This window comes from Grammomys surdaster, unplaced genomic scaffold, assembly GCF_004785775.1.
Source record: "Grammomys surdaster isolate TR1022 unplaced genomic scaffold, NIH_TR_1.0 125769, whole genome shotgun sequence".
NCBI lineage: Eukaryota > Metazoa > Chordata > Mammalia > Rodentia > Muridae > Grammomys > Grammomys surdaster.
In genome coordinates, this window is record NW_021620600.1 from 1,072,509 (window position 1) to 1,086,320 (window position 13,812).

General features: G+C 51.5%; 3 protein-coding genes across 3 annotated transcripts; 2 read left to right on the forward strand and 1 right to left on the reverse strand.

Moving 5' to 3' along the window:
* Positions 1-27: 27 nt before the first annotated feature.
* On the reverse strand, positions 28-1,635 carry Fgf21 (fibroblast growth factor 21). The gene is made up of 3 exons (XM_028788950.1): positions 1,203-1,635; positions 1,002-1,105; positions 28-446 (listed from the first exon to the last, which is right to left on the reverse strand). The coding sequence occupies exons 1-3, from the start codon at positions 1,438-1,440 to the stop codon at positions 156-158; spliced, it is 633 nt and encodes a 210-aa protein (XP_028644783.1). The 5' UTR covers positions 1,441-1,635; the 3' UTR covers positions 28-155.
* A 2,751-nt stretch (positions 1,636-4,386) lies between these two features.
* Positions 4,387-5,570, forward strand: Fut1 (fucosyltransferase 1 (H blood group)). Its single transcript, XM_028788949.1, has one exon. The coding sequence runs from the start codon at positions 4,387-4,389 to the stop codon at positions 5,518-5,520; it is 1,134 nt and encodes a 377-aa protein (XP_028644782.1). The 3' UTR covers positions 5,521-5,570.
* A 2,209-nt stretch (positions 5,571-7,779) lies between these two features.
* On the forward strand, positions 7,780-13,763 carry Izumo1 (izumo sperm-egg fusion 1). The gene is made up of 10 exons (XM_028788985.1): positions 7,780-7,881; positions 8,465-8,774; positions 9,392-9,466; positions 10,386-10,472; positions 11,296-11,316; positions 11,557-11,637; positions 11,751-11,851; positions 12,185-12,338; positions 12,672-12,939; positions 13,560-13,763. The coding sequence occupies exons 2-10, from the start codon at positions 8,540-8,542 to the stop codon at positions 13,738-13,740; spliced, it is 1,203 nt and encodes a 400-aa protein (XP_028644818.1). The 5' UTR covers positions 7,780-7,881; positions 8,465-8,539; the 3' UTR covers positions 13,741-13,763.
* The last annotated feature ends 49 nt before the right edge of the window (positions 13,764-13,812 follow it).

The following is a 13,812-nucleotide window of genomic DNA, read 5'->3' on the forward strand; positions in this document are numbered from 1 at the left end:
ACAGGAAACATATTTTAGTTCTTAACAAACACATATTTTTCTTTCAAACTCTTTATTATTCCAAGTAAGAAAAAATTTAAAATAAATAAATAAGATAAATACCCATAATAAATAAGAGGAAACTCAAAAAGAAACATCCCTAGAACCAGGAAGATTCAGGATGTATAGCTGGGGCTTCGGCCCTGCAAAGGCTCTACCATGCTCAGGGGGTCAGAGGAGCCCACATCTGGGGGCTCTGGGGGGAGGAATCCTGGTTGCTCTTGGGGCTCGTGGAGCAGGCCTGGCATGGGCAGGAAGCGCACAGGTCCCCGGGATGTTGGATCCTGGTTTGGAGAGTCCTTCTGGGGCAGACGCAGGGGCAGGCCATGGGCTTCAGACTGGTAGACGTTGTATCCATCTTCGAGCAGCAGCTCCCGGAAGCTGCAGGCTTCAGGGTCAAAGAGAGGCTGGGGGACAGGGAAAACAGTCAGGCACGCAGTACATTTCTATTTGCCAACCCTTGACTATACAGTCCCGCCCCAAACTCCTCCTTCAGATTCAGGTCCAGCCTCAGCCTCCTCTCTCGGATTCAGAGTCAAGCTCCAGCCTCCTCCTTCAGACCTGGAGTCCAGACCTGGATCAACTCCATTCACATCAGAAGCTCCAATCCCAACCCTCTCTATCTTGCAGACCAGCAGGTTTAGGCCCAGCATCTTCCCTCAACCTTTCTCTGCCTAGGTTGGCATTCTGCCCGCCACCTCCAGTCATGACATTTATTGGTCTTGGGTACCAGAGTGCTCTGCTGTCAGCAGGAGCGAGACCTGTGAGAGGTTAGGTCAGGTGCAGGGTTACAGTCCTGACACTTAGCCTCTCCGAGAGCCAGTCTGCCCTTCACATATGTCAAGATTCGAAGACAGTGTTCTCTTGCAAACAGACAATGGGTGCACAGCTAATGGGGAATGCATTAAACATACACTCTCTTAGCATGGGCCTCTGAGAGAGGACCACAGAGAGAAACTCACCGATCCATATAGAGTTCCATCTGGCTGTTGGCAAAGAAACCTAGAGGCCTTGACACCCAGGATTTGAATGACCCCTGGCTTCAAGGCTTTGAGCTCCAGGAGACCTGTGAGGCAATACAAAGACACTCAGGGTCTGTCCACAGAGGCGAGAACCCAGGAGCCTAGTCCCCTCACCTCCGTTAGGCCCCATCCCACACTCACTTTCTGGACTGCGGTGTGCTACCCCTACCACTGTTCCATCCTCCCTGATCTCCAGGTGGGCTTCAATGTCCTGGTCGTCATCTGTGTAGAGGTACCTCTGCCGGACTTGACCCCCAAACTGGAGGAGGGGGCTGGAGTCAGGGATGGGGTATGCCTGGTAGACCCCCAGCAAGAAGACAGCCAGCAGCAGACGGACCCACAGTCCCAGGGCCCCAGCTTTAGATTTCATCTGGTCCATCACTGCTGTGTTCCGTTAGGGAGAGTCCCTGGGAAGCGTCTGAGAAGCCAAGACAGCTGGAATTGGCTTCTGACTCCGGTGCCCCAGCAGAGCACGTTCAGGGACTCAGGCAAAGAGAATGCCTGTTTCTCCTGTGCTGAATCCCCAGCTGAGAAGATACTAAGGCTGTCTGGTGAACGCAGAAATACCAGAATTTATACCCAGACAGGCCCGCCCACGTGCCCTCCCCACTCCTGACGCGTGATATTTGACACACTTGGCAGGAACCTGAATTCCACCGTGGCCAGGGCGGCCTGGATGGATGATGCAATGGGGGGTCTTTCCAACAGGGGTCTGAGGGGAAAGGATTAGGCATGGAATAACCCTTAGGCATAGATTTGGGGGAAGAGTGTTGGGGGTCTGCACTCCTAAATCTAAAGGAGGAGTCTGGGGTCTGTGCTCTTTGGTCTGAGGGAGGAGGGTTGGAGTCCAGAGGAGGCTGGGATCTTTACCTTAGCATCTCAGGGGATGAAAGATGGGATTTGGGGCCCTGGGTCTGAGGGAGGAGGCTGAAGTCTACTCTACTGGGTCTGAGGGAGGTGGCTAGGGTCTGCATTCCTGGGTCTGAGGGAGGAGGAGGCTGAAGTCTACACTACTGGGTCTGAGGCAGGTGGCTGGGGTCTGCACTCCTGAGTCTGAGGGAGGAGGCTGAAGTCTACACTCCTGGATCTGAAGGTGGCTGGGGTCTGTACTCCTGAGTCTGAGGGAGGAGGCTGGGTTCTGGCTCCTGGATCTGAGAGAGGAGGCTGGGGTCTGCACTCCTGAGTCTGAGGGAGGAGGCTGGGTTCTGGCTCCTGGGTACTAAGAAGGAACCTGGGGCCTCAGTCTTTCTGTGTAAGCAACTGAGCTTTTTGAATTTTAAGGTTCGAGGTGCTTTGGGGGTCTGAGGCTTTCTTTAATCATCAGGAGAGCTGCATCAGCCCTGTGTAAGAGGAGTCCTCAGCTCAGCAGGTGGAAGTCTCCCAGCTGGCCACAGGCCAATCACCCTCACCAACCCCTGTTTAGCATTCAGGTCCTGTGCTCAGCTGCTGTCCTCCCTGATGCAATCCTAGTGCTTCTTTCACCAGACGCTGTCCTGCACAGGTGCTCCCCAGATGCCTTGGGGGATGGGTAGGATCCAGCTCTCTGAGGGGGAAGAGCTGGATGGTTTCTTGCAGTCAAAGGCATGCTGGGGCAGATTTCTGGGTCTATAGGAGAAACCCTGAGCAAGGACTCTTGGGAGTGAGACAGGAGGCTGAGCACTGACTCCTAAGCCCCAGGGAGTATCTGGGGGAGGAGGCTGGGGAATGGTCTAGGTCTGAGGTGGCCCTGGGACTCCGATCTAATCTTGGGCCAACCAAGTGGAATTTCTGAGTCTTTGTAAACTATCAAGGTGAGGCTGCAGGCCCGACTCCGCAATTAATTAAAGGACTCGGGATCGTGGGAGGGCCTTTGTCTCCGCCTCACTAGAGGCCTGTCTAAAAACAATGCTGAAAAACTCTCTCCTTCTGGCCAGAAAAAGTTACCTGCTGTATTTGCCAGTTTAGAAAGTAGCAGCTGGATCCCAGACTTTAGGATCACCACAGAGGAGGGACTTGGGGCGCAGACAATGTGTGGAGTGTGATGTGTAGGCGGCTACAAGTAGAGGCTCAGACTTGTGTTGAAGTAGCTGGCAAACAGGTTCTCCATCCTCCCGGGAGAGTGCAGCGGGCGGGGTTGGAAGAAGGAGCAGGTGGCCAGGCTTCGCTCTGTTGGGGCGTGGCTACTGCGGGAGCATCTAGCTAAGGGAAGCATAAGTCCCGGCACCAGAGGAGAAAACGCGCATGGGACCTGAGCTCCCGGCTCCAGCTTTGCAGCCTGGGAGCTAGTCCCCGGGTCCATACAGAGGATACAGCAGCTTCTGGGTACCAACTGGGCTGCCCATAGTGGAGTCAGAGAATCCAGAAGAAGGGACAGGGGTGCAGCGCCCCATCCACCTGGTCGGAGGAGAGGGTGCAGCTCCAGGTAGGATGTGACTCCGCCTCCTGCTACCTGCCCTGCCCGGAGGGCGGAGGCTGTACACCTTGGAACCCTGCCCCACCCCCCACCCCCCACGGGTCTCTGAGCCCAGCCTTCAGTCAGATTCAGGAAAGAAGCTTGAAGCGGAGCCCCGGCTCCTGACCTCCAAGCGCGGCCGATGAAGGCTACATTTTGGAACTGGAAGCTCAGGCAAAAAGAATTCGTTTGCACCACCAGCAAGGAGCTCAGGTTAGTTGGCACTGGGGATGCCAGATCCCCAGGGGTGATGAGAGTATCTAGGCCCCTCTAACTGTAACCCCATCTTCCTCAAAACATGGAAGCTACCCTAAACTTCTCCTCATCAAGAATCCCTTCCCTCCCGTCAGAGCAAAGATCTTAGGACGCAGGAAACTAAGCCAGTTCATCAAAAGTTAAACGATCCACAGGCCCCTACTGGGATGCAGCGCTTGTGAGCTCTCTTCTGTACTTACAGTTGGCTTTTTAACTGTGAGGCTGCCTTGGAGTCACCCAAGCTTTTGTAAGTGACCCCTCAGTAAGCTCACCAAGCCAGACATGGGTTGAATCGTTGTTGAGAACGTAACTGGTCCTTATGTGGGATGAACAGATGTTTGTTCGGGTCTCACAGGAAAAATTATACAGCACCCAGGGGGTTTCTTTTACAGTTCTAAACTCTGCCTTCTTTACCTGGGCTTCCCTTGGTTCCCAACTACTGTCTGGGAGGCAGAATGTGCCCAGAACATATAGGTGTACCCCAGAAGGTAGGTGAGATGTGAGGTTCCCAGCCCTCCCTGTCTTGCAGCCACTCATTTGCATAGCTCCTGACCTTACTGTAGTCCCCGGAGCCTGAGGAGTCCCAGACTCGGTGGCTCCCACTCTGTACCTTCTAACTCACCTTTTCTCCCTACAGCCATGTGGACTCCCAGCCGGAGACAGCTCTGCCTGTCATTCCTGTTGGTCTGTGTGCTCTCTGCCGGCTCCTTCTTTTTCCACCTGAATGGAAGAAACTTCTTTCGAAATGGTCTAACTCTCTCTGTCCTGTGTTCAGACTATCACCTGTTGAGGTCCCCAGTGGCAATGGTATGCCTACCTCATCCACTGCAGACATCCAATGGCTCTTCTTCCTGTCCTGAGCAGTCCTCCTTGCTCTCTGGGACTTGGACAATCACCCCAGGAGGCAGGTTTGGTAACCAGATGGGGCAGTATGCCACATTGTTGGCTCTAGCCCAGCTCAATGGCCGCCAAGCCTTCATCCAGCCTGAGATGCATGCCACTCTGGCCCCTGTGTTCCGGATCTCCCTGCCAGTGCTGGACCCTGAGGTGGACAGCCTCACACCTTGGCAGCACTTAGTCCTACATGACTGGATGTCAGAGGAGTACTCTCACCTGGAAGACCCATTTCTCAAGCTGTCTGGTTTCCCCTGCTCATGGACCTTTTTCCACCATCTCCGGGAACAGATTCGCAGGGAATTCACCCTGCATGACCACCTACGGGAAGGTGCTCAGCACCTGTTGAGTGGGCTCCGTATAGGCCCGGCAGGCATCCGCCCTCACACATTTGTGGGTGTCCATGTGCGTCGTGGAGACTATCTGGAGGTGATGCCCAATCGCTGGAAGGGTGTGGTGGGTGACCGAACTTACCTCCAGCAAGCCATGGATTGGTTCCGGGCCCGGCACAAAGACCCCATCTTTGTGGTCACCAGCAATGGCATGAAATGGTGTTTGGAAAACATCGACACATCCCATGGTGATGTGGTCTTCGCTGGCAATGGCCAGGAGGGTACACCGGGGAAGGATTTTGCCCTGCTCACACAATGTAACCACACCATCATGACTGTTGGCACCTTTGGCTTCTGGGCTGCCTACCTGGCAGGTGGAGACACTGTCTACCTTGCTAACTTCACCCTGCCAGATTCGGAGTTTCTGAAGATCTTCAGGCCTAAGGCTGCCTTCCTGCCCGAGTGGGTGGGCATTAATGCAGACTTGTCCCCACTGCAGGCTCAGTTTGACCCTTGGGAGACAGACAGTCTTTTTAGATTGGTCTGACTCATCAAGAGTCAGCCATCCATGCTGGGCAGTGGTGGCACACGCCTTTAATCCCAGCACTTGGGGGCAGAGGCAGGCAGATTTCTGAGTTCAAGGCCAGCCTGGTTTACAGAGTGAGTTCCAGGACAGCCAGGGCTACACAGAGAAACCCTGTCTCGAAAAACCAAAACAAAAAACAAAAAAACAAAAACAAACAAACAAACAAACAAACAAAACAACAACAAAAGTCATCATCCATGTCTCCATGCTTTGGAGTATGTCTGTGGTAGTCCCTGAGCTGGAGTGCACTCATTTTCAGACTTGCAGATGAGTAATGCTGGAATGCTTTACAGACATTTCAACAGGACATCATTTTCTGATGTCAGGGGAAGACCAAGTCAGCATTGTAAGCCACAGTCTCTCCTGACTCTCTGGCCTCACCTTCTTAGAACCTCTGGGCAGCTGCTTCTAGGTAAGGGAGGCTGAAGAAAATCCAGACTTACCAGCTGGCCTCCTGGATTTCTGGGGTCATTCTAGGCTGTTTCTGAGAGCCTGGTTCAGTTCCTGTGCAGCACCCTGCAGGGCTCTCCCAACACTCTATAGACACTGAAGAATTTAATGAAGGTGGATACAAAAGCTCAGTACCACCTCACTGCTGGAAACACAGGGTGAGCTCAGTACCACCTCACTGCTGGAAACACAGGGTGACATGAACCCTTCAGGAACCTGCCTCTTGTTTGAGAGATGAGGACAATTTGAGCACATATGAATTCTGTCCAACTCCTTGGCCCCAGAGAAACCTCAAAAACTTTTATTTAGGGTGGGAAGAGTAAATGGGCTAAAATGTGGGCTGGAGGAGAGAGAATCTCTGTTGAGATGCAGCCGTTTGCAGGAGTAGTGTCTCCTAAAAGATCCAGGAACTTAAAAAAAGCTCAAATGTTAAAGAGTTGCACAGACTAGTCTTAACTTTAGGATTAAGGAGGTTTCTTCTTCTGAGGATGCTATAGGGGATCTGGGGTCTGTTTTCTAGAGGTAACCAGGCCTACAGAAAAGAAGGATATACCCCTGGGCTCACAAAGTCTCTAAATCTGGCTCTGAGAAGATCCAGGGTGAAGGATCTGAAAGTGTTACAGAACCCTGAACTCAGCCTAAGCCCCTACGGAAGCACAGGCTTGAAGCAAGGATGGGACATTTCCCTGAGATCAGGTATACTTGATGGTTTTTCAAGAATGGAGGAAGTTTACTCAGCGTTTAATCTAATTGTATTCCCTTCCAAGACCAACTTCTATTCTTCTCAGGGAGTTTCTGGGTACTTTTTCCCAACTTGGCCTGTACAGGCTGGAGAGAGGGGGCTGTGAATTAAAGGGCCACATCACCAATATATGTATCTGATGTTTTTGGAGCTGACTGTGTACTGCATGTGTGAGTGTGCAACACAATAAAGGAATGTGTGTGTGTGCGTGTGTATGTGTGTCGACCGGAGACTTCATGACTCATGGATACAGCACCTACTCAGATCTGATAACCCTTGCTGCAGGACTTGTGGTCCACCTTTCTTTTTTTGAGAATTTCGGTATTGGCCACCAGACCTGTCCTATGTTTTGTCTTATTTTGAGATGGTCTCTGTAATCTAAGCTGGCCTAGAACTCACTCTGTAGACCAAACTGGCCTGGAATTCGTGGCAATCTTCCTGTTTCAGTCTCCCAAGTGCTACGACTACATGTGTGGGTCACCATGCTTGGATGCAGGCCTCTCCTTATCTGGGTTTGAGGCAAGAAGGGAAGAATATCACTATCAGCTATGTTTTCCATGCTGTGGGACAGATCATAAAGAAAGAGATGCTCCAGTGCCTTCTGGGAGTTGTAGTCCCAGTTTAGAAGACTAGCCACTTCCTGCATCTCATCTGGACACCAAAGTTTCCAGTCAGCCAGAGGGCACCCTGTGGGAAACCTGGGCTCTACGAAGACCTGAAAAGTTACCGGGTGGCTTCCGTTCAGGTCCATAGGTGCTGGGAAAGTTCTACGAAGGGCTGCCACCCTATGACGTCATGTGGGGTGGGCGGGGCCTGCTTTGTTGCAGTCCAATTAAACTTAAGAGTTGGATTTCTGGGCGGTGCCTAAGAGTCCTAGGAAATAATTCTAAGGGAGTTGGGGTCCCACACGTGGGATGTGGTCCGTGTGTTTTGTGAAGAGGGGAAGACTGGTGACTTTTGGAGTCAGTAGAAAACCCCTAAATTCCTCTCCCCAGTCTTCCAAGAAAAATCTTACTCTTAGTCGTGAGAAACTATTTTAAAAAATCCTCAGAGCCTGGACTGAGCTGGGAGAAGCATTAGCGTTCGAGGGCGTGGAGTTGGAGAGCGGCTTTTAAAGGGTGTTGTTTAAGGTACTGGGGTGCCTGAGAAGAGTCTGTCCCGAAAGTTAGGGGTCTCAGCCTTGAGGAAGAGTAGACAGGTACCCCAGAGACAGGAGGATGACTTTGGAGGCATGCTGAAGTTTTTGTAGGTTTAAGTATCAGCTTTAAGTATAATTAACTTGGACATAGTCTCAAGTAGGCCATGGTGGTCCTGACTTAGCCTTCCATGTGCTGCTACCTGGCCTTTTTTGATGGTTTCTCTGGTTTGACTATTGAATGTCTAGTTTGCGATGTCTCAGTTTTTCCAGGCTAGAAAGTCTAAATGTTGATCTATTCTTAGGTTCAGAGTTAAGAAAACATGAGTTTGGGGTAGCTGGGGAATGAGCCCATGGGCTGGAAGTGTGAATGGGGTGAGGATGGAGATAGTCTTGAGTTTGGATCTGGCTTAATAGTTTTCAGGGATGCAACGAGGACCCTAAAATTTGAGATTCTGGAGTCCAAGTTCACAACTCTGGGTCTTTGATTAATGATATTTCCTTTTACTTGGGAATATCCCAAAGACCCTCATATTGAGCTTTGGAATCCTCTAAGACTGTGTTTGGCTTCTGTTTAGCGCCCTCCCCCCTGCACTCGGTTTGGAGTGAAAGGATCCTCTGGCGGTGCTGGCAAGCTGTGCGTTCTGGCCTCCATGGGGCTGCATTTTATACTCTTGCTGGCAGCTCTTGCCAACTGCCTGTGTCCAGCGAGGCCCTGCATCATATGTGACCCGTTTGTGGTGGCTGCACTAAAGACTATGGAACAGAATTACCTGCCTGGCCACCTGGAACCCGAGCATCACGTAAACTTTTTGAAGAGGGTAGAGCTGGAAGTGAAGAGCTTCTCGGATCTGCCTATAAATAAAGATTCCTTTATGGGGGTCGTGGGTAAGGAGGGCAGGCCAAGATGCAGACCTTGGGAGCCTGGAAGAGGAAGGGCTGGGGCCAGAAGTCCTAGTCTAGGGGTGACACGGACTGTAGGTAGAATAAAAAAGTGGCTGGGTATAGTGGTCCATGCCTTTATTCCCAGTAGCACTTGGGAGGCAGAGGCAGGTAGATCTCTGAGTTCCATGTCAGTCTGGTCTACAGAGTTAGTTCCAGGACAGACAGGGATACATAGTCTCTCTCTCTCTCTCTCTCTCTCTCTCCCTCCCTCCCTCCCCCCCTCCCTCCCCCTCTCTCTCTCTCTCTCTCTCTCTCTGTCTCTCTCTCTCTCTCTCTCTCTCTCTCTCTCTCTCTCTGTGTGTGTGTGTGTGTGTGTGTGTGTGTGTGTGTTGGGATACAGAATCATGAAGTCTTTCTCTGTAGCTTACAAGTAGAGGGCCTAGCAAGCTTGTGTGATAAAACTACAACTCCCAGAAGGCAAAGAATTGTTACAACTTTGACCAGGTCTCTCTTTGCCCCATAGCTTCATGGGTTTTGTAGTTTCTATGAAGTAGCAAGCCAATGAGCTAGAAAAGCTGGAGTCTGGAGTCTAGGGTTCTATATCTGCTCTCCACACACAGATGAGGACACGCTGGAACAAGCATCCTGGAGTTTTCTGAAGGATCTGAAACGTATCACAGACAGTGATGTAAAAGGTAAATGTACCCAAGGATGTGGGCAGATCCTCAGAGAAATTATGGCTGGTGATACTTCAAGCACTCTGCTTGAGTGCCATTCTAGCTCTGCCACTTCTTGGCCAGGTGACCTTGAGCCTAGGGCCTGGCAACTTCTTCAGCCCCAATGTGGAGGTCATATCCATCTTCCTTTCTTACTGTCCGTGATGATTGAGTGAAGTAACATGTGTGCATTTTATAGCCCAACAGCAAGCCCTGTGTTCAGTGCTTATTGTTCTCCTGTTAAGGGCTAGAATATGAAATGCTAGCCCAGACAAGTGGAGCACGCCTGCACTCCCAGCTACTCAGGAGACCGAAGCAGGAGAATTGTATAAGCCTAGAGTTCCAGAACAGCTAGGGCAACATAGTGACATCCTTTCTAAGCAAATAAGAAAGAGAGGTGGAATGCCGGGCGGTGGTGGCGCACGCCTTTAATCCCAGCACTTGGGAGGCAGAGGCAGGCGGATTTCTGAGTTCGAGGCCAGCCTGGTCTACAGAGTGAGTTCCAGGACAGCCAGAGATACACAGAGAAACCCTGTCTCGAAAAAACTAAAAAAAAAAAAAAAAAAGAAAGAGAGGTGGAGCTGGTTGTGGTGAGACACACCTATAATCCCAGCACTGGGGAGGCAGAGGCTGTCAGATCTCTGAGTTTGAGACCAGCCTGGTCTACACAGAAAGTTCTAGGCCAGCCAGGACTACATGGAGAGACTCAGAGAGGAGAGAGAAAAAAATTAGGGATTGGGATGTTGGGTATGGTAGTGCATGGAGCCAGAAGGATCAGGTGTTCAAAGCCACCCTCAGCTACATAGTGAGTCTGAGACCACTTGTAGTATAGGGAGTGCTAAACTGCACCTCACACCTGAGTTTGGGGGCCATCTTTTCTGGCTCTGCTTCCTCCTAGGAGAGCTCTTTGTAAAGGAAATATTGTGGATGCTTAGTCTGCAAAGGGACATCTTTATCACCCTTGCTGCACGTTTCCAAAAAGAAGGTGAGGGAAGATGGAGGTGCAGGACACACCTACCACCACCACTGACTTCCTTAATTCTGCCTCCACTTGTGCCCTCAAGCACACCTCCCCCAGGTCCTTCCCTACCTGCCCCAAAGTTCCTAAATCTCAGACCTCTCTGTTCAGCATCCACTCCCCTCTTTGGGGCTTGGTAGCAAAACCTGTCATTCCAGAACTTGGGAGGCTGAGACAGGAGGATTGCAAGTTTGAAGCCACCTTGGGCTTAATGCTGAGATGCTGAGTTAGAAAGCCTTTCCGTGACTTACTCCTGTAAGTAAGTAGAGGACTTGATGGTGGAGGCCGGAAGTCAAATGCTCCAGGTGACACAGCAAGTTTGAGTCTAGCCTGGGCTACATGAGACTCCTTTCTTTCTTTTCTTTTGTTTTTTTTTTTTTTTTTTTTTTTGGGGGGGGTGTTTCAAGACAGGGTTTCTCCGTGTAGCCCTGGCTGTCCTAGAACTCACTCTGTAGACCAGGCTGGCCTTGAACTCAGAAATCTGCCTGCCTCTGCCTCCCAAGTACTGGGATTAAAGGTGTGCACCACCACTGCCTGGCAAGATTTATTTATTTTATTTATGAGTACACTGTAGCTGTCTTCAGACACTCCAGAAGAGGGCATCTGATCCCATTACGGATGGTTGTGAGCCACCATGTGGTTGCTGGGATTTGAACTCAGGACCTTTGGAAGAGCAGTCAGTGCTCTTAACCGCCGAGCCATCTCTCCAGCCCCGAGACTCCTTTCTAAAAACAAAAATAAATCTGATTTTCTTTCTTTTTCCCTCCTTCCTTTCTCCCTTCGGAGGCAGTTTTTTGTCCCAACAAATGCGGTGAGTTCAATATGCATAATCTGTTCCTGTTGCCCCATAAGTCTCCCTCTTACCCGTCCATGGACCTCCAGCACGCTCCCCAACTTTCTTAGGTAGTGGGCAGTGTTGTAGTTGCACCCCTTCGGTGGGACACTAACAATCTAGATACTGCAGGCCGCTGCCCAGCCCTTGGGCTCTCCAAAACCTCCATTTAGCCCCACCTCTCAGTGGGAGAATACGACTTTAACCTTCACCCTTCAGGCACGATGTCGCAGACTCTGATCTGGTGTCATCAGTGCCAGAAGCAGATATACTTTTGTCGGAAATCCACGGATTGTGGAGGTGAGTATGCCACCCAGCGTAAGAGCCCAGTGTGAGAGGGGGTGGGGCCTAGAAAAGAGGCAGCTGCAGCAAGGCTCCCCCAGAAGCAGCTGCAGCCCCCTCCTTTTGCACAGAGCGTCAGATACAGGTGCATCGCTTGGAAGACCTGGTCCTGGACTGTCAGCTCAGTTGGCATCATGCTTCTGAGGGACTTACGGATTACAATTTTTACAGGGTGGGGACATCCAACTCCTGTGACCCTTAACCCTAAGTCTGTTAGACCTGTATGAGCCCCTGGGTCCCCTGCCCTGAACCAGGCCCTCATGGCCTGTTAGAGGTGTCCTCTACTGATCTCCAGAGAGTTCCCATGCCCTAACCAGGGACTCGCTGCTCCCAGCCAGGATCCTGTGGACAGTAGCCAGTCTATGATGCCTCCTGTCAGGATTAGGGAGCTCAGCAGTCCTGATTCCTGCTTCCCCTGCACTGAGGCCCCATGACCTTCTCACCCTGTACTCCCCCCAGTTCCCAAATTCCCCAGACCTCTGTGACCCCTTGAGCTTGGGTCTAGGTTTGGGAGAACAGTTCTGAGACCTTGATGTCCAAGGGGAAAGAATCTTACCTGACCAAGACGATGGTGGGTCCAGAGGATGCTGGCAACTACCGCTGTCAGCTGGACACCGTCCATGGGGAACCTGCCACCGTCATGTACTATCATGTCACAGGTCAGTCTGTGGTGTTGGAAAAGTGGCATTCAGGGTAGGAGGAGCTCTGGAGGTGTGGCCTCATCCATAGGACTTGATTGACTTTGGACATGACCTTGTTATTGGGTTTATGGCTTTAGCTATAACCAGGGTCTGTGCCGAGGGGTGTGGCTTCCCTTAGAAGGTGTGTTTTCTGGTCTTGGAGGTATGGCTTCCTGCCTAACTGAGTTGCCTTAGGTAGGCTTCAGCTGGACTTACTGGGGTGCACCCACCCTCTAGAGAGGGCTAGGGTTTTAGGATAGGCTTGTTGTTACTGGCTGCTGCCAGGACTGCTCTTTGGCTCTCCTCTGTCAGTATTGCCCCCAAGGCCTGTAGAGGAAAACCCACCACCGAACGTCGTAACCCAGGAGGAGCAAGAGACTCCTGTTCAGGTGACTGCACCAACACCGGAGCCGCCGCCGGAGCTGCAGCCGCAGCCGCAGCCGGAGCCACAGCCGGAGCCGGAGCCGGAGCCTGAGCTCATACCTACAATCCCCCAGCGTCCAGCGAAAAAATTGAAAACCCGACTCTTAATACTGTTAACCCTTGGCTTCGTGGTTCTTGTGGCCAGCATCGTTGTCTCGTGAGCTGATCACTGGGAAACTTGAAGGGAGGGTGGGCCTTGTGGATGCAGTGGAGGAAAGGCATGGGCAACGAGATGGGCTTTGAAAGTTATGTGGCTTGATAGAGGAGTTGGGGGCCTGGGTAAGAGCAGGGCTTGAAGACAGAGGCAGGCTTGAAGACAGGGGCAGGCTTGATGTGGGAGGGGCTTGATGGAGGGGCGGGGCTTGATGGAGGAGCATAGTCTCGGCTAGGGAGAGATTTAATAGAAGCGTGCAGACAAGGGCATGGATGGATGGATGGATGGATGGATGGATGGATGGATGGATGGATGGATGGATGGATGGATGGGTGGACAGACGGACGGACGGACAGACGGATGGATGGATGGATGGATGATGGATGGGGCTTCAATGAAAAGGCAGGGCCTTGTTGAAGGAAGTGATTTGGAGTGGACAGGGCTTAGGCAGAGGGAGGGGCTTCCTACAATCCAGTGCTGGCACAGGACAGGAAGCTACTGGGCACCTTCCTGTGGGGGTCACTTATATAAACTGCTAAATTAGGCTTGTAGGGGTTAGGGAAGTGTGTATTTCGCTCAACTCATGACCTAATGTGGTTCTGTGCACCTATGTCCTGCCCCAGGGTACTTCACTTTAGAAAAATCAGAGCTAAATGGAAGAGCTCAAATGCGGCCACCAAACCCTCCACGACAGAATCGAAGTTAGATCATGAGTCGTCCCAACAGATGGGATCGAAGAAGCTCTCTCAGGCAGAGATTAACCCTGACTCTGGGGATAGGGATGAGGAAACAGAAAACGAATAAAGATTTGACTTACTCTTGACTTACTCTTGGGGACTGGTCCTGACTTCTGACTCCAAGATGTGCCTCCCCTCC

Coding starts and splice junctions, on each gene's coding strand:
- Fgf21 (XM_028788950.1), bottom strand. CDS start 1,440: ATGGACCAGATGAAATCTAAAGCTGGGGCCCTGGGACTGTGGGTCCGT. Junction 1,106..1,202: donor AGCACACCGCAGTCCAGAAA/GTGAGTGTGGGA, acceptor ATTGCCTCACAG/GTCTCCTGGAGCTCAAAGCC. Junction 447..1,001: donor ATGGAACTCTATATGGATCG/GTGAGTTTCTCT, acceptor CCTGTCCCCCAG/CCTCTCTTTGACCCTGAAGC.
- Fut1 (XM_028788949.1), top strand. CDS start 4,387: ATGTGGACTCCCAGCCGGAGACAGCTCTGCCTGTCATTCCTGTTGGTC.
- Izumo1 (XM_028788985.1), top strand. CDS start 8,540: ATGGGGCTGCATTTTATACTCTTGCTGGCAGCTCTTGCCAACTGCCTG. Junction 10,473..11,295: donor TGCACGTTTCCAAAAAGAAG/GTGAGGGAAGAT, acceptor CTTCGGAGGCAG/TTTTTTGTCCCAACAAATGC. Junction 11,852..12,184: donor CGGATTACAATTTTTACAGG/GTGGGGACATCC, acceptor GCTTGGGTCTAG/GTTTGGGAGAACAGTTCTGA.